This window comes from Talpa europaea (genome assembly GCF_964194135.1).
Source record: "Talpa europaea genome assembly, chromosome: X".
NCBI classification, from domain to species: domain Eukaryota; kingdom Metazoa; phylum Chordata; class Mammalia; order Eulipotyphla; family Talpidae; genus Talpa; species Talpa europaea.
Genome location: NC_140081.1, coordinates 5,703,272 through 5,719,319, shown reverse-complemented (window position 1 = coordinate 5,719,319; position 16,048 = coordinate 5,703,272). Strand labels below are relative to the sequence as shown.

The following is a 16,048-nucleotide window of genomic DNA, read 5'->3' as shown; positions in this document are numbered from 1 at the left end:
ACACCCCTTTGCCTTGTGGGCTACCTCCATCTTCTCCCCATTTCCTAAAATGCTTTTAGGTACATTGTCCTGACCTTCCTGATTTTCACCCCCCTTCCTTCTCTCACACTCCCTCCCACAAAACCACTTTGAGGTCTATTTTGGAAATTAGCTCCCCCAAAGCTTCCCACCTTAACCCCGCTACATGTGATTAATCTCTTATTTTGGGTTTTCTGAGAACTTCTTCCTTTGATTTGCACAATCCTATTTTGCTCTGTGAATGCTCCCTCCTCAGAGGCCATCCCTCACCCCACAGAAGTGGTTTTCTGTAGCTTTGCTTTTTGATCTTCTCCTTCATTCATCACAATTCACAGCTGATTTGTGCATGTCTATTCACTTCTCCTCTGCCCCTCCCCATGCACCCCAAGCTTCATCAAAGAGTGACCCTGTCTTCTTCATCATTCTATATCCAACACCTAGCATGATCCCCAGCAAATGCAGTGTACAAATAAATGAATAAATGAATCCAGTATCCTAAAATGACCCTTTTAGTGTTTTATCAGGCCCAGATTACTCAGTGACCATTGTGTCTGCCTGGAGATTCTATAATTCCTCACTTACACACATAAGCAGTCATTCAACAAATGATTAGGAAAACACCTAATTCAAACTCGAGCACTATTAATATCTACCTACCATGTTGCAAGGGAAAACTCCATGGCTGAAAGTACTGTGTCTGAGCTGCTCAAGCTGGCATCATAAGACCCCCTTTGACATATTAGTAAAGATCTTCAAAGTCTGGGATTTTTTTGTGTGTTTCATGTTTTCACTTAATCTAAAAATTTTTAACGTGCCACATCTAAATAATCAGTGTCCTCTTTAGACCAGAAACTGTCTCCCACTTTCAGAAACGTCTCTTAGTTTGTTTTTTTTTTTTTTACAATCACTTTAGCCTCTGAGAGATTTCCCAGAGTGACAGTGTTTAACTCACGTGTGTTGATAAGTGCATTGGCTTCCTCCGAATTAGCATTCCCTCATGCTCAAATGACAGCAATCAGCTCACATCTGCCAGTGAAGACATCTTGAATTCTTGTGCTAGGTATAAAGGCAAAACTTGATTTTGCAGTAATAATTAGTGTTTGAAAGACACATTCGTAGGCTAAGACTTTAGCTACTAATGTGTTTTTCAGAAACTGAGACTTTGTTTAACATAATGAAAACTTGATAGTATAATGGAATAAAGAGGTTAATTATCAAGGGTTAATATGAAACAGGAGGCTGCATTAAGCCATCTCAATAAATAAAAGATCAGTTGTCTCGCAGGGTGCCGTAGAAACAAAAATTTTAAAACAGTGTAAAAGAGCAGGTTGAAGAGTTGAAATATTGCATCACACCGCTAATATAGTCAAAGCTGTCAGTATTGACAGCTTCACACTAAAGACTCTTTTTATACTTGCTAACTTGTAGCATTTCACAATAAATGAAATAGAAAACACAAAATGCTTTTGTTAAACACATTTTTTCAGTTTTTTTGATATTGTGTTTTGAGGCTCATCCCAAATTGATTAACTCCATCAAAACAAGGAGTTAGTAATTGTTATTAAATAGGAAAAATAATGATAATTCTAATGACCCAAAGGACGGTCCATTATGCTTTGAATGTAAAGAATCAAATCAGGTAAAATATGTCATTCCAATATGTCTTTCAACTACTAGATATATGGAAAGTTAATTTCAGCAAAATTTCATCCATCTCGCTGATTTTAAATTATTGATTTGAATGGTATTGTTCTATATCTACCTGTGTTGGTTTATATCTGCATTATCTGTGTATGTTGGGGTAGCATCCTGTGAAAGCTACACCCCATGTGTTTCTCTCCAGCGTGGTACTAGATTCAAAGAATGATAATCCAAACATCAATTCCAGTCTTTACCCAAGACCCTTAAAGAACTTAAAAGGTACCCACAAAGAACTTCTCCATACCTGGGTAAAAATTCACTGGCTTTTCTTATTATTAATAACCTCAAACTGGTGGATTTAGGACCCCCGCCCCAAGAAAATGTCTCTCCCTTCTATTCATTGTTCCATTCCCAAGATCTGCCTGATCCCTCTCCTCCCACACCCTCTGCATTTAGTCTTCTCCTTAAAGCTTTGTCAGCAAATCTCACCACCACCACCCCTGCCCCACCACCACACTTCCAGACCCCTGTAGTGAATGCTGAATGCATAATTTCTTCTCCTCTGAGAACATGTTTCTCCATGAGTCACTCTGGTAGGAATTGGGAGACAGGATATCCACTTTCCAGCCTCCCCCATCTGGCATAGTAATGCAAATGAACAGTCTGGATATTGGAGAATCATAATTGCTTTCAAGAGCACCTACCAAAGCTGATACTGTCTTTATTAGGAAAGAGAAGGAAAAGGCTGAGATTTATGAGTCCTAACATAGAGAATGTTGCAGTGAGGTCTCATGGGAATATTTTTTTTTTTCTTTTAAAAGAGGTCCAGATGATCTCCTCCAAGATATATGCTAAAATTCCAACAGCTGAGTGATAGGAAAAGTGTGCTACTATTTGTGCTCCTAAAAAGGAATATATTGCAACATAGGCTTTTATTTAGATAGGATAGCTTTACGTATATGCCAAAAAATTATAACAGTGGTTGCTTCTGCAGAAAAGAACCTGGTAAATGAGGATAAGAAACAGGGGTGGTGGGGAAAGTTACTTTTCACCATATACCTTTTGATTTTTTAAAATATTTTATGAATTATATTATTACCTCCAAATAAAATTGCTTTAAAAGTTTTTAAGGGGAGAAGGCTATCCACACATTATCACTTGAGTCTGGGAAACATTATACTCTCTTGTATTCCACTCACACCAACTATAAAAGATAACTTTTATTATCCCCCATCTACTGAGAGAGAAACAAAGGTTTCTCAAGTTTCAAGTGACTTGGTTAACTTACAGAGCTAATAAGTGACAAGACCGAAATTCAAACTTGGAAATTAAGGACTCCAATGTCCTTTCACCTCATGCCTCTCCTTCAGTACAAATGAAGCCAGTCAGATAACCACCACGATGGGGACGGACCAATTCTCTCTGCCTGCTCGAACGGCAGTGTTTTAAAGATCATGAAACATTCTAAGCTCCCCTCAAGAAAAGGTGAGAAAACGTTCTAAAAAGAGTAGGGGTTAATTTACAAAAGCATCAAACACTTTAGTATGCGTAGGAATAGATGTAATGAAAGGTAGACAGCATCTCTACCAGGAAGATGATACAATGTGACTTGAAAGATGAGGGAGCGTCTGATGAAAGGGTAAGCTCTCTGGATCGGAAAGCTTGATATTGTGAAGTGTCATTTCTCCCCAAATTCATCTATACATTCAGAAATCACAAATCCCAGCCCATTGTTTCTGAACTTTGTATTAAAATGCAAAGGACTGAAATAAAGCTAGAGGACTTACAGTCCTACCTTCAACGCTTACTGTAAAGTCACAGCAATCAATACAGAGCAGCATTGACAGCTGATCCACAAATAGAGAGAAAAAAAAACCACCATAAAGGAAAGAAAAACCGCCCACCTATAGTCAAATGGTTTTTGACAAAGGTTCTACCCCAGTATGAGTGGAGGAAGGAAAGTAACTCAGCAGATGGCACTGGAGCCAGGGAATACCCACAGAAAGGTCACCTTTGACCCACTCCCCACACAGCACACAGGCCTACCTCCAGAGGAACAGCTTCAGGACAAAGTCATTAGGAAAAAAATTTGGCAGAGATTTCTCAGACAGAAAGCAAAAATCTCCACCCTTACAAGAAAAAAATTGATATATGGGACTTCATACAAATGTAAAACTTTTACTTGTCAAAAGATGCCATTAAGCAAATGAAAATTCAAGCCAGACTTGGAGAAAAAATTGGCCGTGCATATTTCCCAACTTGTGCCCAGATTGTGTAATGAACACCTACAAATCACTAACAAAAGAGACAGACCATTGAGTAAAAGGTGAGCAAAAGATTTGGACAGACAAGCCAGAAGAGAATATCTATGCACAGCCAGTGAGAAAAAAGCCGTTCAGCATCATTAGTTTCCACTGAAATACAAATAAAAACCACCGTGAAAGGCCACTCCATAGTCACTCCAACAGCTACAATTTTAAATTTAAATGTAAATTTTTCATTTAAAAATTACAGATAAACAGTACCAAACAAATGCTGGCAAGGATTCAGAGCAATAGACACTCATACATCGCTGGTGGGAATATAAAATGATACGTCCATATGGCAGGTGCTTAATAAAGTTAAACAAAACTGCCTCATGATCCAATAAATCCACTCCCAGGGACTGAACAAAGAGAAGTGAAAACATTCCTCAGATACGCTCTATCAGGGATGTTCACGGCAGCTTTATTCATTATAGCCAAAACCTGCAAACACTCCAAGTGTCCATCTGTAGGGAAATGAAAGACTGGTATATCTAGACTCAGAAATATGGCTCAGCAGAAAGGAAGAATTAACTGCTACTGCATGCCACCACATGGAGAAATCTCATCATTAGGTTGAGTGAAAGCAAGCTGACACCAAAGTTTATCCCCTGTGATTTCATGGTATATGCAGTTCTAGAGCAGGCAAAGGTAATCTATGGTGATAGAAATCAGAACAGAGTTTGCCCAGCAAAGAGAAGAATTAACAGTGTCGGTATACAAAGGAACTTACTGGAATCGTGAAAGATTCTAGATCTTGATTTGGGTGTAGGTTATATAGTTCTTCATGCTGTTAAAACTCATAGAATTGCACACTTAAAATTAAGCATTTTACTTATGTCATTATACTTACCGCCCCCCCCCCCCCCCCCGCCAACCACCACCACACACACACACACACAGAGAAAGCGGGGGTGGGAGGAACAGCTGGTGTAACGTTTTTCATGACATCGTTCCATGTGTTTTTAGTTTCCTTCAACTGTGGTGGCCTGTGAGATGCTATTTTTAGAATATAATTCATTGAGGTAGGGGCGACATCTGTTTCATTTGCTTAACCTAATACCAGACCCATTGCCAATTACAAGGGAGGCTGTTTGCTGAACAGGAGAAGGACAGAGGATGCCTAGCGATTAAATAAGAAAAACTTGCTTTTGGTGCAGAAAAAGAAATTAGCAGAAAGGGAACTGGGAACTCAGACCATTTTAATTTAAGGTCTATCACGTATGAGGTGCTCGGCAACATCTGAGTGTGCAGCGCATCCGTTCGATGGTTTCTACCTCTGCCAGTGAGTTTGCATTCCATTACTTGCCTGCTTCTGTTGAGTTCAAATGGTACCATCTGTTACTTGAGTTTAAAACAGATGTCTTTACCACCGCAAGTGTCTTCTGTTCTCTATCGGAACAGGGGGAGGGGTGTGCCAGGTAATGTACCTACGATATATTGATGTTGTTTGAGAATAAAACATGAAGCCTTATGACCCACCCCTTCATCCTAGAAGCAAAGCAAAGTTAAATGAAAATGATCCGTTAGAGCTAGTTGCTGCTCAATGAAGCTTAAAAATGCAAAGTATCTTGCCTGGGCTGACTAAGATTGCTTAAAAGGGGAGGCAAATGTGTGTGGTGTCATTAGGTAGCCAGGATAGGAGTTCTATCTTGGGGGGAAGAACAAGGTCAAAGCCTAGTCCGTAAGCCCCAGAGGTGATAGAAAAGTTACAGATGTACGTCTGCGGCTCGTTGTCGTAGCCGTTCACAAAAGACAAAGATCAAAGTGGGGTACCTGGATCTTTAATTTCATGGATGTCAGTAGGGGAGATGGGGGGGCGGTTCTCAAAGCCTACTCTGTGAGATCACCCCCTAAACACCAAAGAGAATGTACTTAAGAAGGGCTACAATGGAAACATGGGAAATGGGATTTTTGGAAACATCGATGACCAGGGGGACAGCAGCCTTAGTTCTTTCAAGAGTTCCGCTAATCAGCTATTGTAGCGCAAACAAGGGAAAGCTGTTCCCTAAAGGATGTGTACAGAGCTGGTGAGGAAGCAGTATTAGAATTATCAACCCATTATACAAAAAAAGAATGTGGAGTCATCCAATTGAGTAAGACGATCAGATAAATGCAAATTACTGTTAGTATTTTCAATAATGCTGTCAAATTCTCCTTAAAAGATCCTTTCAGCTTCTGTAGGCATTTTGGTATATTTCAAATTTCTCATTGCAATGAACAAGTGGCAGGGTGAGCCCATCTACGGGCTATCAGTAAAATGCAGTGAAAAGCAGCACTTTGCAAATTGTTTTCTAATCTGCCTTTAGGTTTGCCCACAGACGGAAGGGATTACAGAGAATCTCAATTCAAATAGCTAATGTAAAATTTTATAGCTAAGACAGTGTGTTTCAGCATCAATAAATATTCTTATATATTTTGAATAGTAATCATATACTAGAGAACTTATTTTTCAATTAGACAACAGAATAAGGATAAGCATGAAGGTGTTCATGCAGCAAAAACCATAAAAGCAGAAAACAAAAAATAACTAGCCTAATATTAGGAAGATTGTTCCCAAAATCATGATACTTCAATTAAATACCATTCAGCCATTAAAAAGTTAATAATACTAAGAATTTCAGAATACTGAGGATCTTAAAATACCCTGGGAAATGCACATAAATGACTAACAAGATTCTAAATGATCTATATATCTGTGATACAAATACATTGCATGTGTACACTTTGCATGTACTTTGTATATATCTGCATGTTTAAAGATGGCAGATATGCACAAATTGGCATGATCATTTTTATAAATGTAATGGCAGCAATGTGATGCTGCTTTATAATAAATAAGCATTTGTAAATTTCTAATTAAAGCACCATAATGACATTCATTCATTTAACATGTTGACTGTGGTAGATAGAGCGCTGTCTTTACATATATTGTCTTCCCCCAGTCCAATCAAAAACCCCCAAATAGGCAATAATCATCATCCAGGGTACATCATGCTACATTTCTTTCTATCCTGGGGGACAAACATTCACGTAGGAGAGAGGACTTACCATCCCAGCTTCAAAAATTACTATAAGATTCCAGCAATCAATATAGGATAGCGCTGACACCCAAATTTTAAAATATATCTGAATGGAAAACTGTTTGATAAAAAAAATGCAAAAGACCAGAAATAAATTGAACCAAATAAGTACAATACGTATGGCAGGCACAAACTTAATACTTCTGAGTTTCAAAGAATGCCCATATTTTTTTCTATCAAACTTACATCATCCCTATATTTCACCCTGAAGATTGCTTTCCCCTCTTCCTTAGTAATGTATCCCTGCATCTCCCCAACTTGATAGATATTGCTGTAATTCATGTTTCTATTTATCATTCATAGTAAGAATCTGCATGATTAATTCAGCCATTTTTTTGCAAAGGAACATTCAAGTTGTCTCCAGTCTTGACACTACAAGAAAAAGCTGCCTTATGCTGTGAGACATTTATTCCTGTAGGATAGATTCCCGTAGCTGAGATTGCTGGGCCAGAGGCTTACCCATTTTTTTTCAGCTTTACTTCGCAGCACAAAACACAAAGAAATGTTTGCTTTCCCAGATTGTCCCCAGTACTGGTGGTTATCAAACTTATTTTTTTGCAATGGGACAAGAGAATTTGGTATCTCAAATCTGCAATCCCATGAATGTTGATGAGGGTAAGATTAGTTTATTGATCATTTGTGTTAGTTCCTATAAATACAAACCTTCTTTTATATTGTGTCATTTTGCACTCAATGTGTGGGAATTCCTTGAAGAGTGGAAGTGTTGAGTGTTGCCTGGCACGTGGACTGCACATACTGAGCTCCTCTATTTCTTGCCTTTTGGTTTTTTATTATACATTTTTCCATTCAGAAATACTTTACAATTTATATGTCTATTGATCATTTTTTTTGATTGCCTCTGAGTTTCCCGTCTTGGTTCATGGCCTCTGCTCAGTCACAAGGTTGCAGAAAAATTAAGATTTATTCTCTTTATATATATAGATATGGACATTATATATATTTATAAGTGGTAGAAGGTAGGAATTCATATTTTCTTTCAAGTATTAAAATTGTACCAACAACCTTTAATAGTCTTTCTTTTCCTCTTGAATTGTAATGCCAACTTTTCTTATATCTTTAGATAGGTGTTGAGAGTCTTGATTATCTTCTGTTTTTTCTGGTTATTATTTCTCATGCCACTGACATTCTGTTTTGATTGCCATAGAACTATTATGAGCTCATGATCCGGATACCCCCTGATTATTCTTCTTAATGAAACATAAATTTTGTTAGCAAATCTCACACATTTCTACTTTCACGTAAATTTAAAATAATTGTTCTAACTCCAAAAATATCGTTCTTTGGATTTTGATAAGGCTTCTTTCGCATTTGCATGAGTATTTAGGAAATAATGACATTTATTTAATAGTCTTCCCAAATAGCACATGGCAAGTGCTCGCTTCGGCAGCACATATACCAAATAGCACATGGCAAGATTCCCCATTTATTCGGGTGTTATTCAGGTGTGTCCTTCCATAAAATATTAGGTTCCTTGGGCCTCCCTGGTAGCTGAAGGGGTTAAGTCTCAGTGCTAACAAGCTATCAGCAGCCACTGCAGCTCGAGTTAGATCCCTGGCCAGGGAGCAACCCACATGGTGTAGCTGCTCCCCTCAGCAGTGTACTTCAGTAGATCTGCCTCTTCTGCTTCCCACTCTGTCTCTAGTGAATCCTCTCATCCCCATTCCTCTGGCCTATACCCCAGCTCTAGCATGCATAAATAAATAAAATAAATCTTTTAAAAAATGCTAAGTTCCTTATCCTATCTAATTTAGTCCTAGGTATTTTACAGCTTCAAGTTGCATTGTGATGGAAATTTGTCACCCATTTCCATTTGTGTGCTCTGTTGCCACTTAGTTGTGCCTTGTTAGTTTCTACATGCATGTTGAGGGGAGGTGCAGCAGGGTGCCAGGCCAGATATGTGCTGGGGAGTGCCCCATCCCAGCCAGGATTGCTTCATCCATCTTGGGTGTAGTTTGATTACTGGGTGAGGAGTGGTACAAAACGGCTGGACATAAACACAGTCGCCAACCCTTGGACACAAAGTCCTGAGATCAGCCTGGTCTAAGTGTTAAGCTGATGATAGTTCTGTGCAACCAGAAAGAAGGAAATTTCCCAGAAGTCCCCAGGAGTCTTGCTAACAAGCCCCCAACTGACTGTAGAAAAATGTTCATGTCATCACTTGTTGAAAAGTCTATTCCCTGTTGGCCTTTATAGCATGTGCATGCATGCGTGTGTGAGCGCACGCACCTGCGTGTGTGTATGTGGTTGGGGGGGGGTGTGATTTCCAATATAAAGACATATTGAGGAAATTGCCTTGGGGGAAAATCAGCAGCTTGTTCAAAAATTTTTAAAAAGACTAACAATACATCTAAAGATGCCTAAAAACATAGAACTGGTTAGGTAAATTATGGCACATCCATAAGAGGAATCTGATAGAACTATACAAGAGACTCTTTCTCCGTCTATATTAGAGAGTGCAAAGAACATCCGTGTCATTGCAATGCGTGTGCAACCATTTTCCAAACTACATATTTAACTTGATGTTATTCTTGGAGATAGTGTGAGACACAGAATAGGTGCAACGTACATGTAGACTAATATGTGGAAGAATCAAAGTACTTTATATATCTGTGTAAAGGGACTATGCTTTTTGGTTTTAGATTTTCTACAATAACCAGATGGAAAAAGAAAGCTTCTTTAAAAGACGCAGTCTTCACATTCATATCCAGAGAATAGGCAAAGCTATTTTGCCTTTTTTTCTCATTTACAATGTGCCTTCATTTCCCAGGGCCGCCACAAGAAAGCCCCGCCCAGCGGGGTGGCTTGAAACAGAAACTCGTTCTCTCCTAGTGCTGGAGGCCAGAAGTCAGTTGGCAGTCAGGGGGTCCATGGGGCCTTGCTTCCTCAAGGCTCCGGGGTGGGGGTGGGGGGGGCAGGGTCCTTCCTGGCCTCTACTACCTTCTGATGGCGTCTACGTGCCTCACTCCAGTGTGTCTCCAACTTCCCTGGCCTTCCTCCCTGGCTCTGTGTCCAAATTTCCTTCTTTTTATAATGACATCAATCACTGAATTAGAGCCCGCTGATCCAGTATGACCTCATGCTAACCGGATTCCATCTGCAAACTCCCCATTGTCAAATAACTCACATTCACAGGCTCTGGGGGTTAGGATTTCAACATAGCTTCAGGAGGGACACAATTCACCCTCTAACAGTGCACCCCAAAATTCATGCCCTTCCCTCCCCTCATGCAAAATGCATTCACCTCATCTTAACATCCCCAAAAATAGTAGTCTCCCCTATCTGCCTTCTACCCCCCTTCCAACTCTTGACTCCCTCACCCCTCCCCCCCTCCTTCTCTTCCTCTCCCCCGCTCCAGCTGGGGCTCACTCCACTCAAGTGCTCCTGCTCAGTGTTCTCTCTCTCTCTCTCTCTCTCTCTCTCTCTCTCTCTCTCTCTCTCTCTCTCTCTCACACACACACACACACACACACACACACACACAGCTCTCAGGATCTGCCAGTCAGACCCCTGAACATTACTTTGACTCTTGATTTTAAAATCACCTTGCCCAGCCCAGTGTCTCCATGTCTGCAAAGAAATGAATGCATCCCCTTCTGGAAGGGAGTTATAATTCACAGTTCAGCCCTGACAACCTCACAAGCTAATTAACCAACCTTGGAAGCAAAATAGAGCTGTTTTTATTTTATTTTAAACCTGTTTCATAAATATGTTCTGCAGAGCTGCTGAGGCAATAGCCACCACTAGGAAATTATTATGAACATAAATTAGCAGAGCAGTTTGTCTAGCCCACAGGTAAGCAAGTTTTCAGATTGATTTGTTTTTGCAACAGAAATCAAAGTGGTTGAGGCAAAAAAAAAATACATGCAGAAATTCTGAGGCATTGAGACAACCAGAGGTGCAGTGGTTGGAAATGAGGGGGGTGGGCTATAAGTTTGGATTCTGGCTGACAGAAATGCTGTCATGCAGGAGAAAGCAGAGTAATCCTGAGTCTGGAAGCTCTCACGTCCGCTCAGCTGCACTGGCTCTGTGTGTGCCCTGGTGTGAGCAAGGCAAACCCTTCCACCTGCACCTGCTTCAGCGCTTGCAGTGCTCGGCGCAAAATGGAAAGTTAGAGCCCCTGGTTCATAAAGTTTTAGGAATTTCCAGAGGGTGGCAACCAAGCCTTCCACCAAACACAGGTCCCTTCTAAAGCCCGGTGCAACCACACAGCTTGTCCTGCCTGCAGGCTTCAGGCTTTCATTCAATGAAATGGGACAACAGAAAATGACATTTGCCCGCCTCCTTCACGGATGGTTGGGGTGATAGAGTGAGATGTGTCCTCTGTTAAAGTGCTTTGCAAATGCAGAAGCTCTTTATCCAGAGCCGAGGCCATGGGAAGTCTGCAACACAGACGGGGTCTCCTGGGTGCCTCCTGCACACTTAGGAATGAAATCAGGGAAAGCCAAATGCTTCCCCTGTAGTTAGTGCTTCATAAACCACAAGGGATGGATGAGATGGAGCTCAGTCCTTGACGTTTTCAGTGAATTAACAGAAACCAGTTCACTTAATGTTCTGTGGTTTCCTGGCCTAGATGCTGGGACAGGAAAAGGACATCAGTAGAAACCCAGAAAGCTCTAGATCTTAGTTAATAGTGACTGACCACTGTTAATTTCTCAGTTTTGACAAGTGTACTTTGGTTCTGAAAGATGTTAACATTAGGGGAACCTGGAAGACATGTGGCCAGGAATTCTCTCTACCATCTTGGCAACTTTTCTGTAAATCTAAAATTATTCCAAAGCAACGAGTTTGTTTTAAAAATGTAACAGTCCAGTTTGACTGACTGGGAAGAAATGATGATTTCTGTTTACTTGATAGTAATAATAAAATTATTATCAGTTTCTATTAAAATATGGAAACGCGAGCTGAATGACCAAATTACAGATACCTAAATACATAACACATACATAGAAAGGAAGGGAGCAGGGGAGAAACAGACTGAATAAATGGAGAGGACTTGAAATTTTGCTGCATATACTCACATATTCACCATATTTCTAATTTACTCAAAGGTTCAGCGTTGATTCCAGAATCTTCTTCCTCAGGCCAGCATTACTTCATATTCTTCCCCTATTATCATTTTCCTTCAGATTGTAAGACTAATTCATGCTTGTTCTAGGAAACCCATAAAAATACAACATTCAAAATTATAGTCCTGGGCTGAGCAATAAACATGGTCAGTATTTCAACTCATTTTGAAACATCACTCTCTCATGTGCTTGTTCGTGTGTATATAAGATGTGTAATAATACACGCCATTAGATATAGACCAGCATTTCCAGAATTATGTACCATGGAATATTGGTTACTCTGGACCAAAAAAAATTGGGGATCATAGCTGGCCATATTCTCCCTCTTGGAGATTCACCCTGCAAATTGGTAGGATGGGAAAGTTGTGACAAGTCCTGCAGACTTTTTAAAACTCAGATTTCTCTATGTATGAATTCTGTTATTATCCAACAGAATCCTTCTTGGGAAACTCTGGTATAAATAAATAAATCTGTTCCAGACATTTTGTCACTTAACAAGATGTTATAAGGATTTTCTCATGTTATTTGAAGTTAGTTGCCAACATCATTTTTATGGCTACAAATATTATATCAAATGAACATTTTGGTATTTATTATACCAGAAGTTGCCCCCCCAATCCAAAAAGAGCAAAATAGCAGATAAGTGAGGCCTTGTGGCCCTGGTGGGCTCTGTCCAGCACCCTCTAGCCGGCGCCTCCGCGTGGGTTCAGGGGAGCACCCACGTCCCGACAAAGCCTTCCTCGCCCAGTCACGTGTTGTGAAATCTTAGTCTTCTGTGGACTCTTCCCAACCTAAAATGTAAGTTTCTCAACTTAAAATGTGAAAAAACAAAACAAAAAACAAAAAACCAGGAGCCAGAGGGGAATTATGTGTAGTAAAGCAAGTCAGAAAAATAAAGGGAAATTTTACATGTTTCCAGAGAGAGGAGTAAGCAAGGAATCATGTGGATGACTGGGCCCAGAAAAAGGAAGACACTTAAGAGCTAGCAGACGCTCCTAACAAAGGGAGACTGCTGAGGCTCAAGGGGGGGCGGGGAGAAAGGCCCGAGGGGTGAAAGGGCCGGTGGGGGGAGGGAGGATTTTTTTAATTGAAACCTTTTTCAAAAACGAAAATAGACATGTGTGCCTAATCTCTACTGATCTACCCAGCGCCCTCCACTCCAACAAAATGAAAGAAGCTGTCAAGAAGCAGGAGAAACTGGACAATCCGCAGGACCTCGTGTGTGTTTGGTGGGAAAGGAACTGTCCTGAAGAGAAGGTGGGTCAGAACAGCCACAGCAGGTGAGGAGAACACTTCAGTTCTCCTTAGAGAAGTTGCCTGTATACAGGATCTCTGGCCTCAGGGAGGTGAACAGGCTCACAGGCGTGGGTGAGGGGCCCGCTTTCACACCGAAACTTCTGGCATCTCTGCAGGGAACACGTCGCCCTTACAGGCCGGGTGAGAAGGCCGCTGACGGAGGGGTGACCCCCCATCTCTACGCAGCCCAGCCAGTCGGTCTGATGAGTTTCAGAAGAGCCCAAGCCTGCCCAGCCAAGCTGTGGCTACAGGCCTGCTTCCTGCTGCCGAAGGCGGGCCGGAAGCTGCAGGTTTCGCAGAGAAGGCTGAGGAGGCTGCCAAGAATGCACAGGTGGGGATGAGTCTTCAGAAGGGGACGCTTGAGGAAGGTGCTGGGAGTGGCTGCTGTGCATTGTGACTGCTTTTTTAAGCTTGTATTTGTGGGTCTGATACAATCTAGATCTCTCATATTTTTAAGCTTGAGCCCCTGGGACTCTCAGCTCTTCTCAGTTTCTGCTTATTCTCCATCCTTTGCAGCTAATTAAGCAGAAGCTGCTGGGGTCATGTTGGAAACAGAGGTTAATGGAGTTCTGCTCCTATGTTGCTGGAGCCGCCCTTCCTCCGCACCCGGGCTGAGACCAGGCCTCTGCGCCCCAGCCTCCCTGCCTCCCCACCTGCCACCCACATAAATGAAGAAGAGAAACAAACCCATGGAAACCCACAGCACCCCACCCTAAAAAAAGCAAATAAGGCAAAGACCACCTGAACACAAAATAGAAAAGCAGGCGGAGAACAGAAGTGGTCGGTCAGAAAGTGAACAATACCGAGCGGTTCCACTTATTGGTGAAATAGAAATCACCAAAGGACCCAAGCTGGCAAAGCTCAGCAAAACTACTTCTTAGACTCTGTGGAAAATATGCTGGTTACCAGGGGGAGCGGCGGGGAGGCGATAGGGGAAGTGGGGGCTAGGGCGCTGGCACGGAGCATTGGTGGAGGGTCACTGAAGCGTGTGCACATGTGAAGTGTGAAAATGTACCCTTAAGTTATTTAGATACATAAATGACTGGCAAACTCATAATGAAGATATACAGATAAAGCCAGATTCGGCTCCACTTTTTTTTTTTTTTTGTCTGTACCATTTTATTTTTTATTTTTTTTATAATAAATGTTATTTTTATATTCCCCATACAATTGCAACCCCCTTATTTTGACCCCAATCCCTCCCCTCCCGCCCTCTTCCCCCCCATAGAGTGTCTCTGGTTCATAGTTTTTTGTTGATTTTGATTTTCACTTTCTTATAGTTATTCATTTTCCTGGTCCCTTATTTAAGTTTTCTAGATCCCTGCTATGAGTGAGACCATCCGGTATTTTTCTTTTTCTTTCTGGCTTATTTTGGCTCCACTTTTGAAGGCATCAGAAGTGCCCTCCCAGAGCACTGATTATCAATGAACAAACTTCTGGGGCCTGTTTTTCCCACCATGGGGTTCAGACCCTCCTGGGCTGGTGGGCCCAGCAGCTCTGGTGGCAGGTCATGTCATGGATCTACCTCACAATCGCCTGTGTGAGCCCCCACCCCGTGTCATGTTTTGTCATCTGTTCAGCCAATTAGACGCCAACACACATCCACTGCCGGGCGCCTCGCTCTGATGTCACAATGTGGCCAATGTATATTAACCTGCCCATGGCCACTCCAGCCAGACAGCAAGGTCGAGAGGACTGAGGCAAGATGTGGAAGAGAAGTGACCATCACTCAAAGATCAAAGCAAAGAATGGATCTCCGGCTGACCGGTTCAGGGAACTGGCTTTAACTCCAGAACCGTCCGGGCCCAACGCAACAGACCTGTCAGAACTCCAGAGCTGCCGGGTATTCGAAGCTGTTCGCCGTCATGTCGAGGAAGCGGGAACCCAGCTGGTGAAGCAAGTCAATGCCGTTTTTCAACTGGACATCACCAAGGATGGAAAGATCATCATGCAGTGGACCATCGACCTGAAGAACGGATCTGGAGAGGTGTACCCCGGCTCCTCCAGGCTTCCTGTGGACACTCTCTTTACCATCTCAGAGCCTGTGCTCATGGAGTTGGCCTTTGGTAAAATTAACCCTCAGAAGGCTTTCCTGGCCGGCAAGTTCAAAGTCAGTGGCAAGGTTCTGCTCAGCCAGAAGCTGGAGAAAGTTTTCAAAGACTGGGCTAAATTTTAAGCTTGCGAAAATATCAAGGAAATGATCAAAACTTCTCTCCAATTATTGAGTGGAAATCATTCTTAAACTGAAGATTAAAGCAAAAAGTGTCCAATATTTTTACTCAAATTCTTCCTATAGAAGTTTGATTAATTTTCCTGCTGGATGTGTAATTGTGAAGGGAGGGCTCTAGAGCAGTAAAGAGTGTTGGAGTATATCACTTTACCTCTCTGTCGTTTTCTTTTCTTAGATGTGTTGATGCCATACTATATGCTAGGGTGAAGGCCACAGAGAAATGGTTTGGATAGTAGATTTAATTACTCCAGTGACTGAGTTTCTGAGATTTTTGGGGTTTATTTTAGTTCAGTGATTTGAGGGAAGGAAGTGGGAGCCATCTTTGCACCTTTCCAGTTGGTAACTTGGTTCTTTGAGGGACTTTAGCTCAGGTTGCATAGTTCTAAGTGG

The 16,048-nt window shown here is 41.6% G+C and overlaps 1 protein-coding gene across 1 annotated transcript; it reads left to right on the top strand.

Moving 5' to 3' along the window:
* Nucleotides 1-15,133: 15,133 nt before the first annotated feature.
* Nucleotides 15,134-15,604, top strand: SCP2D1 (SCP2 sterol binding domain containing 1; the record flags this gene model as incomplete). Its single annotated transcript, XM_084258184.1, has 1 exon — nt 15,134-15,604. One exon carries the CDS (start codon nt 15,134-15,136, stop codon nt 15,602-15,604), a length of 471 nt encoding a protein of 156 aa, XP_084114310.1.
* Between the last annotated feature and the right edge of the window lie 444 nt (nt 15,605-16,048).